Source organism: Drosophila pseudoobscura, chromosome 4, assembly GCF_009870125.1.
Source record: "Drosophila pseudoobscura strain MV-25-SWS-2005 chromosome 4, UCI_Dpse_MV25, whole genome shotgun sequence".
Classification (NCBI taxonomy): Eukaryota; Metazoa; Arthropoda; class Insecta; order Diptera; family Drosophilidae; genus Drosophila; species Drosophila pseudoobscura.
The window spans coordinates 28,575,251-28,588,178 of NC_046681.1; the positions used below are offsets into that span (position 1 = coordinate 28,575,251).

Below are 12,928 nucleotides of genomic sequence, written 5' to 3' on the forward strand. Positions count from 1 at the left end.
TTGCTTTTGTTGGCTTGTCCTTGCCTGGCTGGCTGGCTTTCCTTTGGAACAGCTGACTTCTCTTAACTTTGACATTTTCACAGTTTCTGGCTTTTGGCCTTTCAGCCGACCTGCCGACACTGCCTGTCCTGGCCATGTCCTTGGCATTTAAGGCTCTCTGCATTTGGCCTGTCACTGACAAGATTTGCTGCATTTTCAATGTGGATCAATGACATTGCATCGGGCATACAAAATGCATGAGATTTTGGGGTATTTAAGAGCAGCAAACATTGAAGAGTAGCCGGAATTTGGACGGAAGATGATTGAATATGGTTTATTCTTTGTTTGGGAATTTGATGGGAAATAAATCGGTTTCCGATTGCGAATTGATTATTTTAATTAAAATTCATCCAAAAACGAAGCAGAAACAGATTCTTCGATGCTTGATCGTTTTCTTTATCTGGCAATATCCGAAAAGTGGCCTTTGTTTTAGTCGTTTCGAACCCAAACATCAGTCAACACCCCATTCCCCCAAGGTCCAAAAAATAGAAATAAAACCTGGCGCACAAAACTCAAACTTAAGCCGTGGACGGAGGATCCTGTGGAGGATCCTGTGTGGTGCAAGAACCATGGCGATGATGGACTACAGCCTGAGCAAGGCCATGCGCCACTTGTGCACGGCGCCGTGTCCGTGCCAGAAGTGCAAGGCCCTCAGGAGGGCGCGGGCCAATGGCGGAAAGCCCTGCAGACCCAGAAGTCCTGCCGGCAACGGGGAACCCCCCTCGGGGGAAGATCCCCTCGACGAGGACCGGCACATGAACTTCAAAGAACAGGACTCGTTTGGGGAGCGGTACAGCACCCTGCCGGCGGGCACCATAGTGCCGGCGGTGGTCGACATCACATGCGGCCACGAGCAGCCTGCGAATACGTCTTCGTACGTGCGCCACTCCAATATCCGCGACACGTTTGGGGTTCGTGTGCCGGAGGGCACCGGCGATCTGGTGGGCCCCGGACACAGGCTCTGCAGTGCGGAGCTGCACTGCGATGAGAGCTGCGGCTACGGCACGGGCTGCAACGCCGTCTGCACCAGTCGCACGCAGCCGGCCTTACCCGTGCCACAGCAAGTGTCAAGCAGCGTGGTCCGAACCGAGGGCAGCGGCTTCAGTGGAGTCGAAGGCGAAGCCTCCGGCAGGATAAGCGCCTTCGAGGGCAGCGGCTTCGGGATGCCGAAAGCCTCCGGCGGTGGAGTAAGCGACTGCGGAGCCAGAGCCTACGGCAACAGTGGCACCGGGACTGTGGGCAGTATCTGCAATGAGGGCTCGAGAAGCGTCTCGAGAGCTGGCGCAAGCGTAATGGCAAGAGCAGGCGCCACCGGAAGTGGACGCGGTCAGGGTCTGGTAGAGTTTGACGACGCATATGGGGGATCCCCACCCAGCAACAGCTACAACAACAGAAACAACAACGACGCGGGCATCCAGCTGTTTAGGGACATGCGAATCAATCAGATTGTCACCTTCATCATTGAGATCATGGGCGTGCTCATGTAAGAACCCCCTTCTAGATCCCAGATTCCCGATCCCTAATGGCAGCCTCCCTTCAGGTTCTTTGCCATCTGCACGATCAGCTTCTGGATCACCCTGGGCTACTATGTCGTCAAGCTATTTGTGGACCTCAAGGATGCAGACAGGTGGGTGAAAACGGCGGCCGGCATCCTTGTGGGCATCCTGCTGATTTCCTATTGTGTGACGGCGGTTACGAACAGCGAGGGAGGCTTCTGCTGCCGCGCGAAGAGTCGAGTAAAGGCCAGGAGCAAGTGGAGCCTCGACTGTTGTCCCAGGATCAAGGGTTTGCTCAACTACTGCTCCGGCAAGCCCCAAGCCGTCTGCCCCAAGGCAAAGCCAGCAACATGCCCCAAGGCAAAGCCAGCAACATGCCCCAAGGCCAAACCCAAACCCAAACCATGCCCCAAGTGTAAGGCACCGTCGAGCACCCTCATGTCCATGATCTGGCCCCAAAAGGTCCAGCCACCGCCGTGCAAGAAACCCACCAAATGCTGGTGGGGCAAATGCGACATCAAAGGCACCCCCAGTCCCAAAAAAAAATGCTACAGCGACAGGCAAGGGCGTTCCATCTTCAAGAGCTTCAATCGGTATGGAATACCCTGCGAAATGAAGCAGCCGCCGATGTGGATCGTCTGGCTATATCATATGGTTATGAACCTGTTGGGCTACTGACAGACAGGATCCGTCCGGACAGCAGCAGGAACGGTATTCAGGGAACCCAAAATCTTGAAGTTTAAATAAAAACAGTCTAATTGGCATTTACAATGGTTCGAATGCGGCTGGGGGTGGGATATTGTTTCAGGGAATAGTAGGGGGAGGGAATGGGGAGGGGAACCCTGGTCGTTTCCGTCCCCAGAATCCACAGTCTGTGCACGTCTAAGCACATGTACACGGATCCTCAATTCCAAGAAGCCATAGATTGAGAAGGTTGTGGCAAGGGCCGCGGCTCTACTTTATACTCGATACTCAGTCAGTCAATGCATTGAATCCCCTATACTCTTCGATTACCAAGAATAAAGAATATTACTTGGAGAAAATTATGAAAAATACGAATAAAATATACCATTTATCATCTTTATCGATATTTTTACACCAATTATTCATTCCTTTTTGAGGATTTGTAGTCTTCAGTGTTCGTGGAAGTCTCTTGTAGCTTGACGGATTCATGCTCTTCTTGGGGAGTTTTATTCTGATTGGGAGTATCATCTCTTCAGTTTATATTGGGAGAAGGTCCCTGCCTCTCATATTCCCCTTAGAAATATTCCATCTTCTGCTGATTGTCCATCATTAACCGCCAAGTAATAATACTTATTTCTTTTCTTTCATTGTTTATTTTCAGATGCCAAATGAATTGGCTGACACAATGTTACAGTGCCTAAAAATTGTATCTTTTACATTATATTAGGGTAAGAATGAATGAATAATTTGGATAGATTGATTAGGTAGATCATGTTCTACCAGTACTGCCATTCAGAGTCCATAATTATTGTTGCTTAATCATTTATGAAATAATTGCTAGACAAAAGGCTTCGAATGAAATTCATGTTTCCAAATAAATTCAAATAAATAAAACAAATAAATGAGAATTCGCTGTCGTCGGTTGAATGGAAACGTGTATTTCATAATTATTAAACAATTGAAAGGCAGACACAGACACACACACAGACACAGACAAAAACCAATCGAGTGAACGCACGCACGTAAAAAACAAACCCGCAAAAACACTGCAATTTGTTTATGATCAATGCAAATTTATTGAACAATATTGCGGGCTTATGGCTCGTCCGTCCACACCCCACAAAAACTAATTGCAAATACCCAAAAAGACCAGACAGTATATTGCAAATAAAAAAAACAAATAATAATAAAACAATGAAAATGCGACGGCGTGTGGCAGAAGTTTCGCCTGCAACCGAAATGAAATGCAGACACATAAATTTTCCACAGACAAAAACGGCGCGTCGTGGGCCATTGTCTGACATTGAAAATGGGAATGGGGGAGAAAAAGTTTGGGGAAGCCGTGCTCAAGTGTCGCAACTCTAATTTATTTCAGGCTCGAATGCAGTATCAGCACCAGCTGAAGCCGAAAAACCCCAGACCCCAAGCCCAAACCCGAATCCGAAACCGACAATGGACATGGACACGGCTTAATTAGCAGTCGAGTCGAGTAGAGTCGAGTTGAGTTCAGGGTCCAACCAGACACTTGAAAGTTTTGTTTGTCTCTCGTCTGGGGGCCTGGGCTCTGGCGGTGGTCCTCGAGTGCCACCGAATGCCATCAAGAACTCATTTCCGGCAGGGCTACTTCCCACAGGATTGCCTGTGCAATTGCAACAAATTTGCTGTCATTAAATTATTAAATGGAGCGCAAAACAAACAACCAAGACAGGAGGGCAAAAACGCACAAAACTTCTTCCTGCCTAATCAAAAAAAAAAAACACTGAGTTGACCAACCCCAAACCGCAGTCAATTTCCCTACTTCCCAGGGAGTGGTGGTGGAGTTCCTTTTTCCTCTTCCCAGAGTTCGGTTTCCCCCTAATTATGAGTGCTATTCCGGCTTGTTGCTGTTGATTAACCGTCCAGGATTACCCATCAGTCCATCAGTGCGACAGAGATAGAGAGAGAGAGAGAATGTCGCTGCATTTTGCATCTGCATCTGCATCTACATCTACATGTGGGTGCCCGTAACAGAGTAAACGGAGTACATACACAGCCAGATTGTAGCCAGTTCTTATGCCAGTTCTGCGCTCGTTCATTCTAATTGAGTTTATGAGGTCCCTGACAGACGGACCGGAGAGGAGAGGAGAGCAGGGAGCAGAAAAACTCTGTGCCTTGCATTTTTGCAGTGAGTCGAGAAATCTCTGACTTGTCGTTCACTTTGATGCATGGCATTTTAATAGAAAGGCAACAGGAAAATGAAGATTAACTTGTTACTGGGGTGGGATTTATGGGGTAGGCTGTGTACACTGTACACAGCGAGTGGGATCCAATGGGAAGGCTGGAAATTGGCTGACAGAGAAGACAGAACACAGAAGGATCCGCATTTAGTGGCAAAGTAATGAGGAAACTAAGCCTTTACCAACACTGGCGGGCCACAAAGAAACAAAGAATGTATACGTAGATGTTTAGTTTTATAATTATAAGCATCTATTCAAGGAAGTAGTTTTCCCTTTTGTTTTCCTGAAGATTTCCTGCACTTTTGCTTAAGTTTTACAACACTAGGTGGGAATTGAAAACTCCCTCTGTTTATAAAAATAGTTCAGATAGTTATATATCCCTACCTTTATGTCTCTAAGACGCCTTCTGTCCCTCCGATTCCCTTTAGCAACACTCTTTAATGATCTTCACAACACTCTCTGGTTAATTTACATACTCTTTCCCTTCAGAAACAATAAACTGATTGTTGAAACTATTCTAATACCATTTAGGTCAATCTTTTCCTCTCTAAACCCACCTTGTTGATCTTTCCAACACTGGCTGCTCATGGAAATAGGTTTTCACTCTCAGCCAAACTAAAACCTTTTCTAATATGTATATCCCTACCACTGCCATGCCTCTCCTTCGGCTGCACTCTGCCGTTTCCCTCTTCAACTACGTCAACACAAGTTTATCAACACTGGCAGGCAGAATCTCGAACAAAACCAATTAGATTATCATTTATATAGCAGCCATAATGTAATATGATGTGTAAACAATAAGCCCGGCATTAGAATGAAGGATGAAGGACGAGGCCCAGCTCCACACCCGCCGAACAAAAGCTGAGGGGAAACTTTGCCTAAGCCCAAATACAAACCCAAGATGCCGGCATCAGGATGAAAATCAATTTCTATAACTAAACTGAATTTAGGAGAAAAGATGGCCACAATACGATTCCCGTCTACGTCTCCGTCTCCGTCTCCGACTCTGTGTCCGACTCCGTCTACGTCCCCGTCTCGTTAGAGGAGTTCTGTGCGAGAAAAAAGTATTGCTTCTGGTTTGCTTCTTTATTCCTTCGATGTTTTCGTTGTATTGGGAAAAAGTTTATCGCAGAGCAGAAATCTATTAAGAAAGTTTTGCCACAACGCAGCAGTTTTCGGTTATGCTTTTTGTTTTCTTGGCTAGAAAACTGTAAAAGTTGCACTTGCCTCTTTCTTTGGCTCTGGCTTTATGAGTTAGTTGCTGGTATGGTGGATAAGTGTTGGCGATAGGCCATGGAATCCACTACACAATACTTCAGGAACACCAGGAGCCAGGAGCCAGGAGCAGCAGCAGCACCGCAATAAAGGATTTCATCAAAGTTGCGTCTAAAGCAAAAGAAGGTTTCGTTTCGGGCGCTGCCAAGTTGCCAAATTAGTTTTGCATTGTGCATTGACATAATTTCCCCTTGAGAATGTTGTTCGCAATTTGTTTTCAACATTCCCGTGCCCCGAAGGCACTCAACGTGCGCTCTATTGAGTTTTAATTAAGAAAGTTACGGGCACAAAGGACCCATTCTGTAGTTATAATTTGGACTCTAAATTGCCAGGAAGCCTTTTCGGTCTTTTCGATCAATGCCAGACATATCAATTGTCATTATTTGTTAGTGTCGCTCCTAATAGACCCCCTAAAACAAACACTTATCTCTGGATTGCTCTCCAGCCAGACTTGTGCGAGTGTCTGCCCCTGAAACTGCTGTGAAACTGCTCTGAAAAATTGCTTAATACGCGGCCGCCCCCACCACAGCGTGTGGCGCCCACACCAAAAAACACACCCGAAAAAAGAAATAAAAGACCGAACAAAAACTGGCAGTGAAACTTTTGATATTGCATTGCTTTTATTCGGATTTCTTTAAAGTTTTTCACACTCTCCCCGCCGCCCCTCTTGTGTCCCGCCCACTCGCTTCCTGTGGAGAAGCTCTTGCTGATGCGTGTAAACTTTGGCATTTGCGCAAAATTTAACAGACATTCAGGAGAAAGACACAGAGTGGAAAAATCCTGAGGGAAGACAGATTCGGGAAATCTTTATGATATTTTTATGTGCCCTGAAAGTGGGAAGTAATGGCCTGAGGGCGGGATTTGTCAGGGAACTTAAAGAAAATTACCCGCGGGGGGAAGCTTCTCCCAGATATTACCCATAGATATATATGTATGTATTTGCCCAGGTACATTGACAGCTCACACTAAAAACATGATTAGCGACTGAACAGGACACTTCAGCATTCGATTTCGTATAAATAAATAAAGTTTTGGGGGCATTAACGACACTTGAGAGGAGAACTACCACCGAAATTGGTAGCAACATCTTTCGGAGTCGCAATCGGAGTCGAGGTCGGGGCTCCGAGCATGTCAACAGAAAGAACGACAGGGAAAACACATCAAGAGAGAGAGACAGCGAGAGGAGAGTAATGGTCGGACATTTACGTGACTCGAGTCGAGTGCTAAGCCACAGGAATGGGTACACTCTCTCTCCCTCTCTCTCTCTTTCACTGTCTGTCTCATGGTGCTCCTTTGAGTGGTTCGTCCTTCTCTGTTTGTTTGCTCAGTTCCCCTCGGCCTGAGCCCGAGCCCGAGCCAAAGAGGAGTGTTCCAGCTGATGATGATGATGGTTTTTGGCTGCTTCTGGGGTGTTAAACGTGCTCTTTGCCGTGCACTTCAGTCTCGGGGCGAGGGTCCCCTGTCAGTGCACTGGTCAGCCATGTGTCCCCACTGGTAACAGGCCAGACATGACCATAGCCATAACCATGGCCAAATATGGCCAAAAGCAGCAGAATCAACCATGGCTATCCGAAATGTGGGAAATGCGACTATGAGTTGTTTTGGCGAAATGAAGATAAATGTTTAAATGCAAAGTTGAAATGCTGACGCCACAGCATGACAAGTGGGATAAGAGGAGCAGATGCAAGGATATATTTTATATTTTTCATGCCACAACAGTTTCGAAAAGAAAACAGGAAGATGGGCAGAAGATTGCAGAAAATGGTAGACAGAATCAAAAAGGAATAGCTAATAAAATTTCATTAAGTAAATCCCATAATATCCCCAAAATAACAATATAATTTTAAGATAATTTATAAATAAAATACAGATAAAAACCTGGAAAAATACGAGTAAAATGTGCCTCTCATAGATTTCTATTTTAGTTAAACAAGGGCTTGTATTATTTTTTGTTAATGTTTTATTGGGCTTCTTAATTGAAAATTCGGTTAATTTTAGCCTCGAACGAAGATAAAACTGCTGAAAATATTATCTTGAATAACTCAAAGGCCTTCTGCTGTCTTTTCTTTTCCCCACACACCCATTCACTTATTTCCCTACAATTTTCTTCCCATAAAACCAAGATCCCATCCGAGTATTTGCCCTAAATGACGGACTATCCCCATGGCATTGGCAACCCTCTGCAGTGCTTCAAGTTTCCTTTGTTTTTTTTTTAGTATCCCACGCGTTTTAATTGCCTCTCCCTTAGGTGTCGCTGAAGCAACATAAATTAGTGACAAATTCATCGATATCGACACATATCGAATGACAGGGAGTGTCTATTTCCCTGGCCCTTCCCTATCCTTTGCTGTCCTGGCAGGTCCTTGGATGACTAATGAACTGATGACAAATGAAGCAAATGTCACAATATAGCGACAAATGAAGCGCATTAAATGGAATTGTTGCGCCCGACTTATTGTGACATAAAAATGCACTAAAAAAAAGAGAGAGAGTCCGATGTGGCAGTGGCAGTGGCAGTGACAGCTGTTGCAGCCACTGCGAAGCGAAGCACTCGACGAAAGAAGAAAGACAAAAGTCAGGCTACTGCCCGGAATGATCATCGAATGCGACTTTTGTTTTGAGGCCCCAGCCCCTGTAATTATGCGATCAGTCGCAACTGCAGCCGCAAACGCAACCGCATGAAAATGATGCTGGTCCGGGTCTGGGTCTGGGTCTGGGGTTACTGGACCCCATAATGTCATCATCATGATCATCGGCACAGACCCCAGACCCAGGCCCGGACATGTTCCCACATCAAGAGAGGAAGACACCCTCCCCCGAATCGCATTAAGTGATGGATAAGCGGTTTCTGATAAAGTCAAAATAATAAAAATTTAAAAAAGGAAAAATAATAACAATAAACGCGTGTGCGCATGCGTGCTGCAGTTCTCCACCGAAAAGGTCAACTAATCCAAACGAAATTGAACCTTATATGAGGGCGAGGGCTGGGGCTGGGGCATGTGTCTGCCCATATGCTCATCTTTTTTGTTGTGTTTTAAACAGTTTTCGGGGTAAGGGAATATTTCATAAAGCAAACATGTGCCGACAATGTGTGACCAAATGTTGAGACAATCGGAGAATAAGAGGGAGACTGAGAACAGCAGGATATCTCTCGAGATGAGAGACACGAGACACAGATCCAAAGATACCTGACAACCTGGGAGCCTGAGAGCGGCTCTTAATTGGTCCAAGGTGCTGCTGCAATCCAATCATTTCTTATCGACACGAGATGCAATCAAAAGTGAAAAGCAATTACATCTTCTCGCCTTATTTTATGGAATTTTAATGAGTGAAATTATGCCCAGGGCAGGGTCTTGAATATAGACCGCAAAATACAAAGAAAAAAGTGATGAAATGTAAACATTTTCGGTTAGAATTTTCTTGCTGTTGATTTTTGTTTCGTTTGGCGCTTTCCCCCCGTCTAATAAAAATAACAGCAAAAACGCGCCATGAATATGAAATTCGATGAAAATATTCAACGAATGCTGCCACAGAGCCCCTAAAATATGAATAAAAAACAGCAATTGGGGAAAATAATCGAAAGGAAATGAAAACTTGATAGATGCTGGAAAGTTTATTCTACTTTGGTGCCAGATTGAAAAGTTTGTTCGGTCTAGACGGGGATTTATGGCCAGAGACTGCGAATAATCGGCGAGCATTTTGGGCCCTTGGGGTTCCTTAAAATAAAGGGAAAGCGAACGTGATTTAAGATGATCTCCAGCAGGGCTTTGCAGTATTTTCTTCAACTCAAATAAACAAGTTTCACCCACTTTTCCCCCCACAATAATTATAGCCACAATCTTCCACTCATTCAATTCCTCCCTCAGTGAAAATCAACCTTCGATATTTCCATTAGGAATTTTACAATACATAAAGTTGAACCATTTTCAATCAATTTCCTTTTTTCTTTGGGGGTTTCGCGGAAAACTGTCAAGCAATTATTCTGCATTCCGTGGAAATCAAGTTTTTACCCTGCTTTAGTGGAAAAGTTTTAACGCACAATTCCTGTAAGGGAACCGACGACCCTAGCCCACCTGAGTGCTGTCAACAACATCGCACCATCACCAGCATCACCATCATCAGCATCACCATCATCACCATCTCTTCATCAACACCATCTTTTGTGGAACAATCTGTGCCTTTTCCACCTTCTGGTTGCCGTTTTAAATCCGACTCTCTCGGTTAATTAATTGGCCTTCTTTTTGAATTTGAAATTAAAACTGCCGTAACCCTTGCCACCACTCAAACGCCGGTCTTAACAGCCTCTTCCCTCCTCCTTCTATGACGCTACAGCACTTCCCCTCTTCCGCTTCCACTTTCCTTGTTACGCAGCACCCTCTTGCCCTCGTGCCACTACATACTTGCTGCTTAATTACAGAAATTCGTGGGGCAACATTTCTGCCGCCCCTAATCCAACTCCCCCTTGCCCCCGCTCCACAGCTTCAAGTACTCCTGCCTTGGGGGGTGGGGGGGTCTTGGTCCATCATCCACTAACCAGCAAACTGCATTCACCAAAACAGTCTGCAAAATGTCGCTCCCTCTCGCTCGCGCTCTCGCTCGTGGCGTGTTCCGATTCCGTTCCGTTCCGTTTCGCGGCCGCTCCTTGCGAATTGTCGTCTCAGAGTTGCACTCAGAGTTCCGTTTGCTGCCGTCGCGTTCGGTGCGTTACCGTTTTGTTCTTCTTCCAATTGGAGGCACGTGCGATACGGGTTTCTTAACGGTAACTTGTTTCCCAGCTGTGCTTGTGTGTGCCTGTGTGTGTGTGTGCGTGTGGCATGCGTATCTGCTGGGGTTGAGTGTATCTGTGTGTCCGTTTGAGTGTATTCGTGGACCGTCGTCTAGTGGAGGCATCATCGCACATAAACAACGCAGACTCTCCCTAAGAACATGGCACTTTTTTGGCTAGGATTTCCACTCTTACACCCTCTATGTGTGCGTGCGTGTAGGTGTGTGCGAGGGTCCTTGCATTTACCACTTGACGTGCTCCCATTTCTCAGGTTCTCTCTCGCTGCAGCACCCCTAGCATTCCTCTGGCCCTCTCGTGTTTACTCGATCATATGGCGCGCATTTTGCGTGCTTCCTTCCTCTACTTTCCAAAAGGGGTTCTCTTTCTCCTCCACTCCTCCGCTCCTCGGGCTCCTCGGGCTCCTGCTCCTTTCTTTTTTGTTTTTGGCTAACTTCCTGTTGCGTCCTTTGGCTGTTGTTCTTTTTTAGTATTTTTTTCATAGTTTTTTTGCGTCTTGGCCTCATGCTAAATTTACGAACTTCTTGGGGAGCGTTTATTGTGTGCATAACTTTCGCAAGGGCGGCGGTAGGCGGGGGGCATGGATGGATGGATGGGATACGACTTCCACCTTAAATATCTGTATATTGCGGGCATATAATTTTCATCGCGTCGTCGTGTGCAGTGAAATGCAAATTTCATTTTATTTTCTCATTCATGCAAAATGAGTATTTATGACTTTTTGCATTGCATTCGCTTGTACTTCGTCTTCTGGCTGCTGGCTGTCGACTGCTGGCTGCTGACTGCTGACTGCTTCCTGCAGCTGATTTATTTTATTTTTTATTTTTAGTTGATTTTTATACCATTTCCCCTAAAGTTTTGGGTGTGTCGCACCGGAATGGCTTCTGAGGAAGTGGAAGGGGGCCGTCGCGTAGCATTTGAAATGGCGCAATTAAGACTTTAATTTGTTTTTGATTTTTTGGAATAGACTGGTATAGGATCTGCCTGGAGTTTAATACTCCAGAGAAGGTTTTTTTTAGTACTCGAAAGAATGTCAGAATTCGTGTAAAAGGTTTTGAAGCTCCTTATGGAATTGATCACATTTTTTGGGAATTATTTGACCATCAGAACTTTTTCCCATGCTCTCTCCATCGCGCTTAATTGTTTTTTTTTAATCCATAATATTTTTTAATAATTTATGATTTTTTAATAATTAATTAATTTCATAATTTTTCATAGGGATTTGCGATACTTTTTAAATATTTAAAATATGTTTCTTCGCTTAAAATCCCCATTTCGGAATTTCTAATAATTTATTTATTTTATTTTTTCTACCTAATTTATTTTACTTTATTTTGGAGCGTCTCTTGGTGAGATGTTTTCCACTTTGCAATCCCCTAGCTTCATAAGCTTGTACTTTCATCGACCATTTAATTACCTTTCTGTGTGCTTTAAGACCCCACTTCGCCCCGAAACTCCCACCCCCAAAAACGCACCCCGAAGCATCATTGTAGGAGCATCACTAGCAACCAGGAAAACTGACAAAAAAAAGACGTCGAGTGTAACGGAAACTCATGAAACTACAGGATATTACACAAATACAGATAAACAGCAACACCTCAGAGGAGCCAGGGAGCCGGGCAGCCAGGGACAGGGCTTATAGCTATGGCTACAGCTATAACCGAAACGTAGGAAGTCAGGAAGTTCCATCTGCGGTTGATTGTGTGTGTGTGTGCTGTGTGTGTGGGGGAGAGATGGGATCATCCAGAGTCAGGATGTGTAGGCCCAGGATGGGATGCAAAACATATGATTGAGAGAGAGAGATAGTTTTCTCTCCCTCTCTCTGCGCCCACTCACTGCAAGCACGCTCTCTCTCTCTCTCTGTCTCTCCCTGTCTGTTTTTCTTTCTTTTTTGGTGGTGGGAAATTCTCACAGCGCTCCGCGCTCTGGCTGTGAGGACTTTTCCAATGTGCGGCCCGCTCATTGTGTCGTTTGAGTTGCTCGTGGTAGGACGACGACGGCGTCTCCGCGTTTTCACAGGGCAGAAGACTGTTTATAGAGCTCCGGTCCCCGGGTTCTACGCTTTGGTCCGCGCCAAAGGATATACACAGACACACCCCACCCGCCCAACTCCCCACACCCCACACACACACACTCACACACTCACACACATCCATCCGGCTGTACAATACATAGGCGCAGAGTGAAAAATCGTATGTCTGTGTTGGGTTTCGCGTCGCGTGTCCCGTGCCCCGTGCCCTGTGCCTGTGCCCCGTGCCCCGTGCGAAAGTGTGTGCATGTCTGTGCGTGTTTAAAATGGGCACAGCTCACAAAAAATTGTTTTAAATAAATTCTAAAAAAAAAGTCCATGCAGAAAGTATCAACCAAATCCGATTGAATCCCAAGGAAATTCCTGTATAAAGTGGAAAACCGAGGAAAAGCCTCGCATAAATATT

The 12,928-nt window shown here is 45.5% G+C and overlaps 2 protein-coding genes across 13 annotated transcripts in view; both read left to right on the forward strand.

Annotated features, from left to right (window-relative positions):
• Window positions 1-466: 466 nt before the first annotated feature.
• LOC6903229 (uncharacterized) lies at window positions 467-2,299 on the forward strand. Its single transcript, XM_002132894.3, has 2 exons — window positions 467-1,522; window positions 1,580-2,299. The coding sequence occupies exons 1-2, from the start codon at window positions 609-611 to the stop codon at window positions 2,211-2,213; spliced, it is 1,548 nt and encodes a 515-aa protein (XP_002132930.2). The 5' UTR covers window positions 467-608; the 3' UTR covers window positions 2,214-2,299.
• Window positions 2,300-2,886: 587 nt separating this feature from the next.
• Window positions 2,887-12,928, forward strand: part of CadN (neural cadherin) — a 122,969-nt gene continuing 112,927 nt past the window's right edge. For all 12 annotated transcript variants that reach the window (XM_033380622.1, XM_033380623.1, XM_033380624.1 and 9 more), the window contains exon 1: window positions 2,887-2,947. The gene's annotated coding sequence lies outside the window, so the exon portion shown is untranslated. The remainder of the gene's footprint in view (window positions 2,948-12,928) is intronic.